Source organism: Ursus arctos, unplaced genomic scaffold (genome assembly GCF_023065955.2).
Source record: "Ursus arctos isolate Adak ecotype North America unplaced genomic scaffold, UrsArc2.0 scaffold_9, whole genome shotgun sequence".
Classification (NCBI taxonomy): domain Eukaryota; kingdom Metazoa; phylum Chordata; class Mammalia; order Carnivora; family Ursidae; genus Ursus; species Ursus arctos.
The window spans coordinates 52,823,802-52,838,290 of record NW_026623111.1 but is presented as its reverse complement, the minus strand read 5'-3'; the positions used below and the strand labels follow the sequence as shown (position 1 = coordinate 52,838,290).

Sequence of the window (14,489 nt, the reverse complement as noted above, 5' to 3'; positions counted from 1 at the left end):
AAAGTAAATGTGATCTTCTCTCAATCAGCAACATATAATACTAACTCCCCAGGCCTTTGTCAAGGCTATGAACTCAGACTATTTCCTATTGTGTTCATTTAAAGGTCTTCTGAGAGGAGTGGTGTTTCAGAACGTTCATCTGGGGAACACGGGTACCTCTAACTAGGTACTTAGAGTTCTACTGTGGATCAAGCTAGACCAGTGGAAGTATACATTCTTGATCACATAAACATATCTCCTAGAATATCTGTCACCAACCTTAGCTTCAAAGTTATGCTCTCAGGCGTCTTTGAATTTGTTATAAAAATAGTTATACAAAATTCTCTCCTATTTAAGTAATTGAAGAAAAAAAAGGATTTTGTGAAACTAAACTTGACTTTAAAAAAATCATCTGGATAAGCAACTGTTGAACAAAACTGGATTAATAAGATTTCTTGCATACTTAACTACATGATAGATTTCTTGTCCCAGTCCCCTTACTCAAAAACACTTCAAAAAACCGTGTAGAAGCCAAGTTAGAGATGAGGATTCTTCCCTGATGCAGTTAAGGGAAAGGGAAGGACCAGAAATTTCTTTGGCAAACAGTTCCATCTATGGCATTTGTGTTTGACTGCTTTGCTTCAAGTACAGTACACTCTTTGCAGAGAAAGGCCAGGTGTTCAGAGTGGGAGTGGCACTCTCCAACCAGCTGAGAGTGAGGAAGCCATCTGCCTCTTCCTCCGCCTGTGGCGCAGCCTCGCAGCAATACCACGAACCCTACTGAGTGCGATACCGTGTTGACAAAGCTGGGCTAGCTGCTGTAGTCTTCTCCATTGAAAAAGTAGTGGATGAGATGGGCTGAGAAACCACCACAGCATGATGACACTCAATAGAAAAGGCTTATAGGGGCAAAAGGAAGGGTTTCAGAGACAGGTACCAATAGGTTAGTGAAAAATAAATCACATTTTGGCCAAGAAAATCAGACAGAGGAAAGGAGAGTCAGTGATGACTGGTTCTCCAGCAGTATTCTTACATTATCTCTTCTTACTGGATAGAGTCCAAAGGTTAGTTACATTGATGCTCTTTGTTTTCTCAGCTTGAACAAATTAAGGTGCATGAGTACCTTCAAAATAATACATGATAGTAGGAAATGGAGCCACAAATGACAATAGCAGTGTCTACTCTGATAACTCTCTCATTCACTGGTTTAACATTGGTCAGTCTGTAATGCACAACCCAATAAACTGACCAATAAAAGGATTGTTTTAGCATTACAGAGACATAACCTAGGTATAACTTTGAGGGCTTCCATAAATTAATTCTGTTATTATGCATAAGCATCTATATATTACCAGGCATAAAAGAACTTGATTCAAGCTAGGGGATATTTAAACAATGATAAACATCATGCATGACTAGGCACACTGGTGCTATATTCTTTAGCATACTCATGCTTATGGCCATCAGATGCCTCATTGCTATGACGTTGCTAAGTATAGGACGGACTGTGGAATAGTTTGTTGGCTAGTAAAAATGCCTTTGGTCACCTTGTTATTTTACTAGTTATGCAATGTAACGTATCTACTGTGGGTTTCCAAGAGATTCAAGTCCACAAATATATTCCTCCTGACTCTGCTTCCACATTGCATGGAAAGACACATGGAAGACAGACTGCCCTGATCTCAGTCACAAAGAGGAGGATAACTCTTTGAATACATTTTCTTTACAGCACAGTTTAGGGCAAAAGGATGACAAAATAAAATTTATGATTTTAGAAAAACAGCAATCAAGAAAATGAATATTTGCATGAAACACAAATTTTTGCTCTAAAATCCTTTTTTTTCCTCTTAGAGATCAATAAACTTAAAAATGATTGACTTCGTTTTTGTATCCTACAACTCTAAGAAAAACTGGTAAAGAAATACCTAAATACATGAAATGCTCCATTTGGTGGATAATTTAGTCTAATGTTTGATTCCTCCATCTTTCTCTAGTCTTCAAATGTCTACTAAAGTAAAAGCAATTATCATGAAATTTGATAACACACACAAATGCTCTTTGAGTAGCCTGAATGAAGGCCATTAACATAGGAAAGATGTACTTAGGATCGATTATCTTTTGGTTGACATCCACTTGTCCTCTATTTGCATATCCTCAATCTCTGGTTTTCTATAGTTCTAGCACATATCCCTAAGGTTTTTAAAAAGTCATAAAAGCCCTCTCATTTTCTGCATCTACATCTTTAGGTGTATGTAACCGTAAGTATACACAACCATAGGAGCATATAAAGAATTTATTTGAGTTTGGAATCTGGATTTTAGTAAAGAAAAAAGTTATGAGGGTCTGTTAAAATGAGTCTGGCCAGGTTTTGACCCAAAGTTGCACTGAAGATCTGTTTTTCCTTGAAAGCAAGAGTATAATCAATATTTTCATCAAATATGAGATAAAATAGAATATAGCATTATTAAGCCAGTATTAACATTTTATTAGTGAGGCTTTCCCTTTTTAAAGGCTGTATAATAGGAACAATTTAATCTCATAACCTGGAAGTTTTTACTTCACTATTGTTGCCTCTTTATTTTTGGCTAAATTGTACTTTCAAGTGAGTAGACAGAAACCTGATACTATATGTTTAATAACTTCAAGTAAATGTACATGCTATTTATTCTTCAGTGTTAAGTAATCTATTGGCCAGAACAAAAAGGGTACGTTTGATGCTCTCTCTACTCCCAAGAACAGTGTGTCCCAACATACAGGTTTCTTGGTTACTTCCAGAGTGTGATTCTAATTCTTAGTAGCCTAATCGCACACTCACCATGGATCCCAACTTCTGCGTCTGTTTAGATGAGCCATTGGCTAAATGGATGTGTGGTAATATTCAACAGTGCCAAAAAATGAATGAATGAATGAGTGAATGAATGAATAGATAGTAGTACCAATCTGTCTTCTTTATGGTGGTTTTTAGAACTGGTCCCACATATCCTCGTCGTCTTTCCTTCTTGTTCTCTTTCCATGCATATTTTTGCAGTCCCATATGTACTAAGAATAGAGTTACTATCTGTTAAGAATTCAGTCTAGTAGAGTTGAGATACAAGGAAACAAAAAATTCTAGCTCAGTGCAGTAAGGGTTATGATACCATAAAAGCCCACAGGAGAAATAACTAATATCATTTATGGGGATTAAGGATGGTGATTTGAGGATTATGCCTGACACAAATACACAGATATCTGCATATACATGTATGAACATACATTTTTTAAATACACTACTTACACTTCGGAAGTAAGACAGTAATGACTCAGTGTTGGCTGATGTGCTTGTCTCCAGTATAATGAAAGAAATATACTGCCTCAATTGGGGGTTAATATTTATAAACGACTTGACTTTTCTAGAAGAATTATGTCACAAAATTTTAAGATATTAATACGTTTCTTTTTTTAAATTTTTTTTATTATATTAATACTTTTCTAGTCTTTATTGTATTTTCAACTGCCAACTTATAGTCAATACCAAAGGAAAACTTTCATTATATGCAGGGTAGAGTAGAAAGCATGTTAGATAAATATAAAAAAAAATAGGTATTACTCCTGGTTTGGTGGGTCATAAACTATATGATTTTGACTGTCATTTAACATTTAACATGTTTCTTCACTGAAAACATGAGGAAGCTAAGTGATATGATTTTTAAAATTTCTTTCTAGGTTTAACCATCTGACTTTATACAAATTCTGGTTTACATGAACACTTTTAAGCTAGTATAATCTTAAGGCAATAGCTTCTAAGTTCCCACTCCTAGAAAGTGTTTATAAATTATTTATGTTCTCCCACTCCGTATAAAATTTGACTTTGTCTTACTAGTCACACACACAGTTCCCACCACACTAGTCAAGACCTGTCAGACCGGTTCTATTTAGATCATTACTGACTTCTTTCCTCACCTTAATCCAGCCCATGACATTGCTGATATAGCCTGGATGCACACAGTTGACTGCAGACCTTGGTCTCCACAGGACTCTTCTCTGCTGGTCAGCAATGTATCGGTGAGTTCCTTTTTCTTTTGTCTTAAGTTTACTTGTAGTTTAAAATGGCATGAACCATACCAGGGAATGTGTAGATCTCTAATTTACTATTTGTTTAATATAGAAACATACTTTTGATATTTAACATGAAATTATGTTAAGAAATACATCTCTCTTTTTTCTATATTAGTGTTCCCTGTCATCTTTGGTTTTATCTTAAAATATTTTTCTATATACTTGCAGATGAGTTCAGCAAAAGATAAAAGCACATCAGTTTTGACAGCTGTCTTTTAGTTAGCAAGTTAATTAGTTTCAAGAATAGAACTTGTTTTTAGCTTGGGCTTTGTTTTATTGGGAAAATACTCTTATTTTCAGAGGTATACATGAGGAAAAAATTAATGTGAGGTCATGCAGATCAAAATTACATTCGTTTCTGTTTAAATAGTTAAATTTTAAAAACCATAGATGTTTTGAAAGAGTAAGAAATAATCTAAGAAGATAGTATGATTAAATTATTATAGTTGATTTAGAAATAAATCCAATGATGTGCCTGGCCACAATCACTTCTCTAACAGATAAGTCATAATTATTTTGAGGTTGTTTTCATTCAAAGTTAGAAACTAAACAGTAATAAGGTTTCCATGTACTAGTTTGGGCTCTGAAAAAGAATTTTGTCTTCACATTAAAATTCTATTTTCTCAAATTCATATTTTGGCATACATTTTTTAATAACTTCTGGTTTGGGAAGAGAACAGTTTGGAAAATGTAAAACTTCCAGGGTAATCTTAATAGGGAAAAACACTCAGGCTCTGTCACTGATAGAAAGTTCCATATACTTGTTATGAAAAGTTTAATACTCTTCTGTACACGTTAATAAAGCAACTAAGAGCTACAGACATAACCAATTTAGTCAGACTTCTCAAGGCTCCCTGCCTTTTGTGAGTACTTCTCCATAATCCATGATGATTTTTCTGTCCTACTCTTTTTACTACATTATCTTTAAAATAGTACTATAAGGAAAAGAGTGGTTTTATTTAAACATATAATCTCTATCAAACTCAAGATACTAAATGGATTTCAGGCTTTGTCTATGCTAGATATGAGTGAGTCTAGAATTTGTGTAGAGTAGTTATTATGTGGGAGTATTGGAATGCATTTTTCTGAGTGTACTCTCTAATTTGAAGCAAAAAATGTACCTATATTTTGGTCCTACTTCAGAGTAGAGGAAGATATCTCTCAAAGAAAAAAATAAACAAACAAAAAACTCCTTCCTGATCTAAAACTGTATAAAAAGTGGAGCATATCTATGTTTGTCAACCTAGGAGATGTTAAGAAAATGGGCTAGACTGGAAAGGGATTAAATTTACTATGCACATTTGCAGGACCAAGTGCACACAACCAGAATGCTTTGAAGAAAGAAGTGTCATTGAAATATGTAGACAATTTCTTTTTAAGGACATTGTTCATAACTGGGATGGCATATAAGAAACACGGAGGTGGGTTATCAAATGGTACACTCCTTCCTCTTTAGCCAAATTTCTAAGAGCCCTCTCCCTTGCTTCACTTGTTCTACATGAGAACCACCATTTTAGAATTTAAAGGTAAGAAGAAATTTGGACCAGGTAATTATTATTCTTCGAATGCTACCATTTTCCCCAAAGTCTTATTTTTTAGTCTTCTTTCAGCCTGAAGAGAGTAACTCACGGGTTTTATAAAAATACAGAGAGCAGAAGGTTAAAGAAAACTATCAGGAATAAGTTTATAGAAAGACATTGGGAAGAGAATATATTTATTAAATAAATATTTATTGGTGATGGGTATATATGCTAACGGTAGTCACCAGCAACAACTGACAAGAATTAAGGATGAGCAGACTGAATTTATAGACAATATCTACACAAATTTAGATACACAAAGATGAAATGAGTAATATTCAAATTAAAAAAAAAAGATGACTTTAATTTTTACTCAGTAGGGTCAGAGCTACATCTCAGTCTGTGTGTGGCCCTTGGACCCCCTCCATTAGATTCACTGGGTGCTTATTAAAAATAGAAAAGTTTAGGGGCGCCTGGGTGGCATAGCGGTTAAGCGTCTGCCTTCGGCTCAGGGCGTGATCCTGGCGATCTGGGATCGAGCCCCACATCAGGCTCCTCTGCTATGAGCCTGCTTCTTCCTCTCCCACTCCCCCTGCTTGTGTTCCCTCTCTCGCTGGCTGTCTCTATCTCTGTCGAATAAATAAATAAAATCTTTAAAAAAAAAAAAAAGAAAAGTTTAGTTCTCATCCCAGAAATTCTCATGAATCTCTGGGTGAGGCATGGGAATCATATTTTTAAAAGTTACACAGATAATTCTTAGTCGCACTAAAGGTCGAGAAGAACTGATAGCAGTGTGAAGCCATAAAAAAGAAAGGAATGTGTAAGACAGAAAGGAATTAAAGCAGAAATGAAATAGGTCAGCTTTTAAAAGAGGTTGCCCTTTGTTTTATTTAAATTGGTATAATTGTATCTTCATCGGTGGTGATCTCTCCCTAGTCACCTTTCCCTCCAAGGGAGAAGAGCATTCATTTATGCAGTGTCGTGATGATTAAGGAAGAGAGAATAATTTCAGGAGGTATGGGAAACTGAAGGGAGGCTAAAACGTGATTTGGGGAGTTGACGTCTAACAGGGAGAGTCTTGATTTAGATTAAAAATCTGTTTAAGGGGAAACCTTAACATAAAACCAATCAAGCATATTCCCCCTCCCCACCCCCACTTGAAGTCAGTCAGTAGTGACACTGAAGGGTCACCATATTGAGGTTTAGGCCCAGAGCTGCTAGGGTATCCTGCTCCAAGTTTTGATAGGGCCTCACTTCTTCAGCTACGATCAGTCCTGGTCCATGTAACAACTTTTAGTGAGTTCTCATTGTATATTAAATTCTGTGTGGAAGAAAACTACCTGTTGAGCACCTTTTATGTACTGTACATTTTGTAAAATGCCATCTCATTTAATTTTTGAAATACCTTGCGAAACACTTATTGTGATCGCGCCTTTAAAAGATGAAATCAGTGCAGCTCAGGCTGTCCCTCATCAGTAAGTGTTGGATCTAGAATCTGATCTTGGTCTTCCTGGCTCTTGCTACCAGAACACATTGTCTATCATGTGTGGGAAGCTAAAGGAAGAGTCTTTGGAAAGTTTGCATTCTGACCGAGAAAAGGAAAACACACACACACACACACACACACACACACACACACACACACACCTGGAGAAAATGCGCATGTGTGTATAGGCATAGCTGACCGTACAGTGTTTAGGCAAAGAAACAGATCACATACAGATTGCTATGAAATAATGTACAAACACGCTGAAGGAGGAAGGGTGGTGGTATAATTTTACTTTCGTTGACAGGTTTTTAAAAACATTTTAAAGAAGGCATGGACTGCTCTTTTAAAATTTTCTTCCAACTGTCTTTGTATTTAAACAAGGTGAAAATGTGACCTAACTTCTCTACACTATCTCAAAGGTGATCAGTGACTGAGATTATAGCACCTCAATTGCATCATCACTGTTTTCTAAAAAGGATTACCACATTTGCTACTGCGTGAAAATCAAGTTCACTTAGCGCAGCTTCTCATGGAAGGAATTCATCAGTCTGTAGTAACTGTAACTGTCCCAGTGGACCTTATTGTTATTTTCTCATTGTTGTCTGCTTTCCTTCAAAAATATGTCCTTGCTTCGATACAAGGAAGGAATAAATAGAAACATTCAAGAAGAAAAGGCAACATCATGTGCTTCCATATCAGCATTGAGATTCATAGTATGCCTGGTGACTTTAGTGCTTGAGAATGAGGTGAGCTGGGCACCTGTGGAGCAGGTCTCTAAGACGGAAGGTGGTGAAATGGGTACTCTGGCTGCCTTTCACGGCTTGGTCAGAATTAGGTTTTAGAGAACCTGCACAAAGATCTTCTCAAAACACACTCCTTCAGACACATTTTCATCGAAGGTGGTGGGTGAGAATTAGGAAGAATGCTCTCACAGTTTCAAGCATAACTTAGTATGTTTGAATTGAGTGGATTAGAGAACAGGAAAGTTTTACGAGGTTGAGGGGAAAAAAATGGGCGTCGAGACACCAAGTCATGCCAAAATCTGCAAGCGAAAACTTCTCTCACTTATATACACGGTCTGCTTGGTTGGGCAATTCGTGAGATTTTTAGAATAGTAATTCTGAGATAATAGAACTAAGCTTAGGGGAATCCAAAGTACCATGTATTATGACTAAATTCTATCCTGCAATCTTTCTTCTGAAGATGTCAGATGATATCTCTTTTCCAAAGCTGCACAAGCAGATACAGAAGAATTTAGCACTTTGTTTAAAGTCAAACTGTGAGTCAGTGCAGAACAAAATAATAATTGCCGTCATTTGTTTTGCCTGTTCTATGTGCCAACTACTGTTCTAAAACATCATGAGTGTTTAATCTTTAAAACAACCTAATGTTATATTATTATACCCATTTAATAGACGAGGAAATTGAGGTTCAGATGATAACATTATTTGCTCAGAGGTAATACATGGCAGAACTGGGAATTAATCTAGGTCCATCTGGCTCGAAACCTATGTTCTTAACTAGGTGGTGTACCATCCTCATGTCTCCTGTATCCACTTTGGTGGTTCTACTGCTAGGATGACTTAACTGTCTCATTGTGTCAAAAGATATAAAAGTTATCTTTACAAGGAACAATGCTATTATTCAATGGATAGTCTTCACAGTAGACCTCCAAGGCTGGTAGACAGGAAGCATTGCTATCTGTGTTCTATAAAGTAGGGGATACAACCTTCAAAGATTAGGTAATTTGCATGTGGTTACAGGAATGGGTGAGTCAGTCAACACTGGAGATAGAATCTGTTCTTCCTGTTCACCTGTAAACCTTATCCAATACTGTCAAGAGAAGAGTTAAATTAACACAGGTGTCTACGTGACTCAGGAAATACTATTGTTATTGTTACCACTGTTACATTTGAATATGTACAGAAATATATGGCCTTTTAAAAATTAGTTGTTCATTTTAAAAGCTGACATGTCAGGTTGCATTTAGCAAAATCCAGAGAGGGTACATATAGCAGGAAAAAGCAAGTATATATTCTGTATAGATGATTCCATCACTTATTTTCTTATTTGGTATTTATCAACAAGACTATAATGTAGATAATTTTAATATTACCATGAATTTACAGGTAGGGAAACCAAAGATTAGGAAGACGGAGATTTCTAAATCTCTGAGTAAGTGATTGGTGGAGCTGGAGTTGGAACATACTATCTTTCTCAGTTGAATTCCATTTTACGCATAGGCCTAATGCAAACCCTTGACACATGGAGCAGAGTTGCTCTGGGTGAAGTGGCACTAAACTTGGGAGCCTCATTGCTCTATCTTCTTATCCCCTTAGGCACACAGGAAGCAGTTTGAGGGATTTTTCAACCCACTTTGAGAACAAATTAATTTCTCATTATGAAGGAGGAAATCCTGACAACAGGCAACATTTGCTGAGCATTGACTGCGTGCCTGGCCTGATGCCAATTGCTCTATGGGTGTTATTTCATTTAACCCTCAGAAGAACCCTATACTTAGGTGCTATCATTAGCCCCATTTATAGGTGGGGAAATGTAGAATCAGAGAGAGTGAGTAATTTCAGAGCCACCTAGTGAATGAGAGGCAGAGCCAGGACTAAATCCAAACTGTTTGATGCCAAAGCCCAGACCTTTATTCACTAAGTAAGAAATGGAAGTCATTTGCTTAAAGTCATAGAGTATAGTCAAGAGTATCTTAAAATCAACTATGGACTATGAGAAACAAACTGAGGGCTACAGAGGGGAGGGGGGTGGGGGAATGGGATAGACCGGTGATGGGTAGTAAGGAGGGCACATATTGCATGGTGCACTGGGTGTTATACACAACTAATGAATCATCGAGCCTTACATCGAAAACCGGGGATGTACTGTATGGTGACTAACATAATATAATAAAAAATCATTATAAATTAAAAAAAAAAAAAAAAAAAAAAAAAAAAAAAAAAAAAAAAAAAAAGAGTATCTTAAAATCAGCTGCTAGAGAATATTAAGTAAAAATATTTTATCATCTTTCCCATATAAAGAAACTATAAAAAATTAGTTTCCCAAAGATAATTTTTCCCCAAAGATAATTACATAAAAGTGGCAATTTACCTTGATTGCTACTAATCTGTTTTGCATATTGTAATAGCATCAGATTTAGCTATATATGAGGGACAAGAAATTCAGGGTAACAGTGGCTTATAAAAAATGGAATTAGTGTAAACAAGTCCGGAGGCAGGCAGATAGGCCCGTAGGGAGACTCACAAAGTAATTCTAGGCTTCTACTATTGTGCTGTCCCACCAGCAATGAATATATGTCCTCCAAATCATGGTCCAAAATGATGGTCTGAACTCCAGCTACCACATATGCATTCTAGCTATGAAATGCCCATCAGGATTCTACCCCGTGGAATAAAGACTACATCAGTCAGAACTTATTCACGTGGTGACTCCTATGTACAAGGGACACTATTTTATTTTCCAAGATGGCCTTGTGCTCAACCAAATATCAAAGATTATATTATTAAGAAAAAATATTTGGGGTAGGCACCTATAAGCATCTACCACAGACATGTTAAGTTTGAATGACGAGAGGTATATCCTATTGTGATGGACAGTAGGCAGTAGATATATGGGTCTGAAGATCAGCCAAATGAACTGAGCTGCAATTATGGATCTGGTAGCCATCAGCATGTAAATATGAATTAAGGCCACGGGCATTGGTAACTGAAAATATTTTATTCTTTTGGATAAAATAATACCTTATAATTTTATGGTATTAGTTTCATGTTCCATTCAAAAGTTAAGACTCAATACTTCCATATATTACAGGTCAGCCACTGGGGCAGGAAATTCATTAATCAAAAAATCTCACTTCTGGAAGAATAATTTAAACATTAACAGAACCCATGCATTTTCCAATTGCCCTTCATTGATAAATTAATTCAGATAGTGTTTTGTTATAAAAAGGGATTTCTAGATTATTGGGGGGATTCTTTGTGTGTGGCTTACGGTGTTTGCCAGGAAAACAGCAATCTGGAGAACACCATAGAGTCTTAGTGTATCTTTCAACTGACACATTCCAATTTTAAGGGCCATCACTGTTTTACATAAAATGAAATTTCATGGATCTAGGGATTTTTAAAACTGGCTTAGGAGGTAAGTAATAAAGTTTATGACTTCCTCATATGAAACTTGGATTATTTAAAATCACTTGCAGTTCCTTACTTTGTTTCAGTTATCTGGCATGTGGCAACCAGAAAAATGGCGCATTGGAAAAATTATGTTAAAGCTAATTGTTTAGTAAATGCTGAATTTTAATGATAAAATATTAAGCATTTTTAAGTTATGTGAGGCATGGAACACTAACTTTGGTGGAAATTAAAGAGCGTCTAGATCAATTAAAGTCCTCATCGTTTTTTAACAGATGAAGAACATGAGAGCACACTCACCATCACACAAGTTGGGGGTTAAGGGATGCGGAACTTATGTCATGTGGAATATGCTTTCAGGTTTCTCATCTGAGAAACTTCAGACTTACATGAAAGGACTTAATCCTTAAGCAAAAACCTTTAGGGCTAAGATGCAGGTCGCTGGTCTTACAGTTCAGAGCTGTTTCTGCCCTATCATGCCAATTCTTGCAGGAGGCATCTAAACAAAGTCATGAGAGAGACATGTTAGGAAGACATCTAACATTACAAAAAGTTTCTGAAAGTCTATGCTATATACTAGCAACTTCGAAAGTGTCTCTAAGCTTAGGTTTCTCAACTACTTTTCTTCTGATAGCACCTGCTGCCACCAACTTACACACTCCCTGTTCTTATTTTTCTTACACATTTTTAAGTGTGTAGAACTCCCTATGACGAGCTGCAAAGGCATCCTTGTCAACATTTCCGTGGGAAACTGTTCCTTTTAAAGTTCCTTACTCAGATCGTGGCAATTTATTATCTTGAAGTAGAAAGAGTTTGAGGAAAAGAAAGCAAATACATTAGCAGAATTAAGGTTGAAAATAGCTCAGCTTGTAAGTCTATTAACTCATACCTAAATCCTTAATAGTATCTTTAAATTTTGTTGTACCGCATCTCTCTGTGCTTATACATTTCTAGAGGTCAGGCAAAGTGTCAACCTGAATCTCAGTTTGTAGTTTCCTGTTCTGCACCATATCTGGCTGAGAGCTTAATAAATACCTTGATCATCACACAGTGGAGATCAGAGACATTCCTTACTGTTGAGCTGCTACTAATTCTTGCCAGTAATATAATACATGTATTTAACAAAGTCTGACGACCTCGTATGTGATCTTCACAACTTCCTTTTAAAGTAGGTGGGAGGAAAGATATTATCACTTGAGTGTTATGGTTGGTTAAATATAGGAATGGTTAAGCTACGGGTTTTGCTTAAGTTAACAGTAAACGAGTGGGGGGGTTTCTGTCACAATGCTTATTCACAATGTTTATTAAAAACTTACTACTGTATTAAGTACTGTACTTACTACTGTACTAAGTAATACTGTTTTTATGCCTACAATTTCAGTAATCTTTAGATACCTTATAATGTGAAAATCCCATTACAGAGCCATTTCAATAATAGTTAAGGAAGTGTGTCAGATATTTTTAAAAATTATCATAGAGCTTGGTATGAATGATTCATACTGCTCTCCACACCATCAAACTGCTTTTACTAAATAGTAATTGATGCCATTTGCCAATATTGAAGGAAACACTAAGAGTATTATAAAACTAATTTTGTTTCAATGCTAGGAATATTGTAGAGAATATAGTTCATTACATTACATAGTAATTTTTTATGAGGAAAAGAATTGTATTGTTACTGAATAATTGCTCGGTGTTTATCCTATGATTGTCATGAAAAAGATAACTGAACAGGGTTTGCTTCTTTGCTTTGTTTTTTATTTTTGTTTTTGAGTTGGCTGCTAGAAAGCTACAGATTCTGTGGCCTGACTTAAGGAAATGTCTAGATGGGAATTAATGTAGTCCGAGTATTAATCATATATTCATAAGTATATTCCTCTCTATATCTATATTTATATCTCTCCTTATAAGTTACCTTAAGCTAATCTAGAACAAGGTGGAATATAAATTAAAACATTTATAGTAAAAACAATGAACTTCTCACTTTTTATCTTAGTGCTGTACAGAGAAAATGGAAACGGTTTTCTGGTAATTCGACTCCCACCTTGCAATTGTAACGTCTCTATGAGAACTATTCATAGTTATCATACTTAAGAATGCACACATAATTCAGTCCAAGGACCTGGCGATGTTATTAGACACTTTATAGATATGTTTGTGTAACAGTTAACAGGACAGAAATATGTTCTTTGTAATTTTAGAAGGAGTAATTTGTATTTCTTTTTTTAAAAAAAAGCAATGAAAATATATGATCCATGCACACATATACAAATTTTAGTTCCATCCTGTGAATTTTTATAGTCTTATTCGACAAAGTATAAGAAAGATTAAAGATCTCTCCAATGCCTGCTGTTATGAGTCTTCTACAGAGAAGAAAGCACCTAAAGTATTTGTGTGGGTAGGACAAGCAGGCACAACTCAATAAGCTAAAGAAATAAGCTGGTGCCAAAAACATAATAAAAATTGAATAAATACTTACTGATACTTGAAATCCCAAGCACTGTTTTAGGGGATTAGCAATGTCATAAGGTACTAGGTTGTTACTTCATCATGGTATCTTTCTTTATGCTTTTGTTTTAATATTGTAACATATAGACATGCAATAGCCCCAAATAATGTGTTTCTTGAAATTAATGTCCCCTCATTTTCATTTGTCACTTTCTGTACAATAATAACACTTTGCAGTGGATAGATCAAATCACAGTTGGAAAATCATGTGTTTTTTTTTTTCAAGATTTTATTTATTTGACAGAGAGACACAGCTGAGAGAGGGAACACAAGCAGGGGCAGTGGGAGAGGGAGAAGCAGGCTTCCCGCTGAGCAGGGAGCCTGATGCTGGGTTCTATCCCAGAACCCTGGGATCATGACCTGATACGAAGGCTGACGCTTAACGACTGAGCCACCGAGGCACCCAGGAAAATCATGTATTTTAAATGCAGATGATATAGAAATACTAACCACAAAGCTTGGTCATTATTTAAGGTGTTTTATGGAAATTGGGTTTTACTTAAATAGTAATTATTCCCCACAATGTCTGACCTGTCCTTCCTTGTGAGTCATATGCCAAGTTCTTTTCTAGGACTAAGGCAAACCAGAAGTGCTTGGGAGAGATGGAAACCCATATTGTGGTATTGACAAAAGATCAGTTTAATCTGGTTTAGTCAACTTCAATCCAATCCCTTCATTGAACTCATCTTGAGCATGTGGTCGGAGAATATAGAGATAAGTAAGGCTCAGTCCCTATCCTTAAGG

General features: G+C 36.0%; 1 protein-coding gene across 1 annotated transcript in view; it reads left to right on the top strand.

The window, feature by feature from the left end:
- The first annotated feature begins 3,950 nt into the window (after positions 1-3,950).
- Positions 3,951-14,489, top strand: part of LOC113262360 (transmembrane protease serine 11E) — a 40,902-nt gene continuing 30,363 nt past the window's right edge. Inside the window, exon 1 of the mRNA XM_057309856.1 lies at positions 3,951-4,020. Within this exon, the coding sequence (XP_057165839.1) occupies positions 4,013-4,020 (8 nt within the window). The 5' untranslated portion in view covers positions 3,951-4,012. The remainder of the gene's footprint in view (positions 4,021-14,489) is intronic.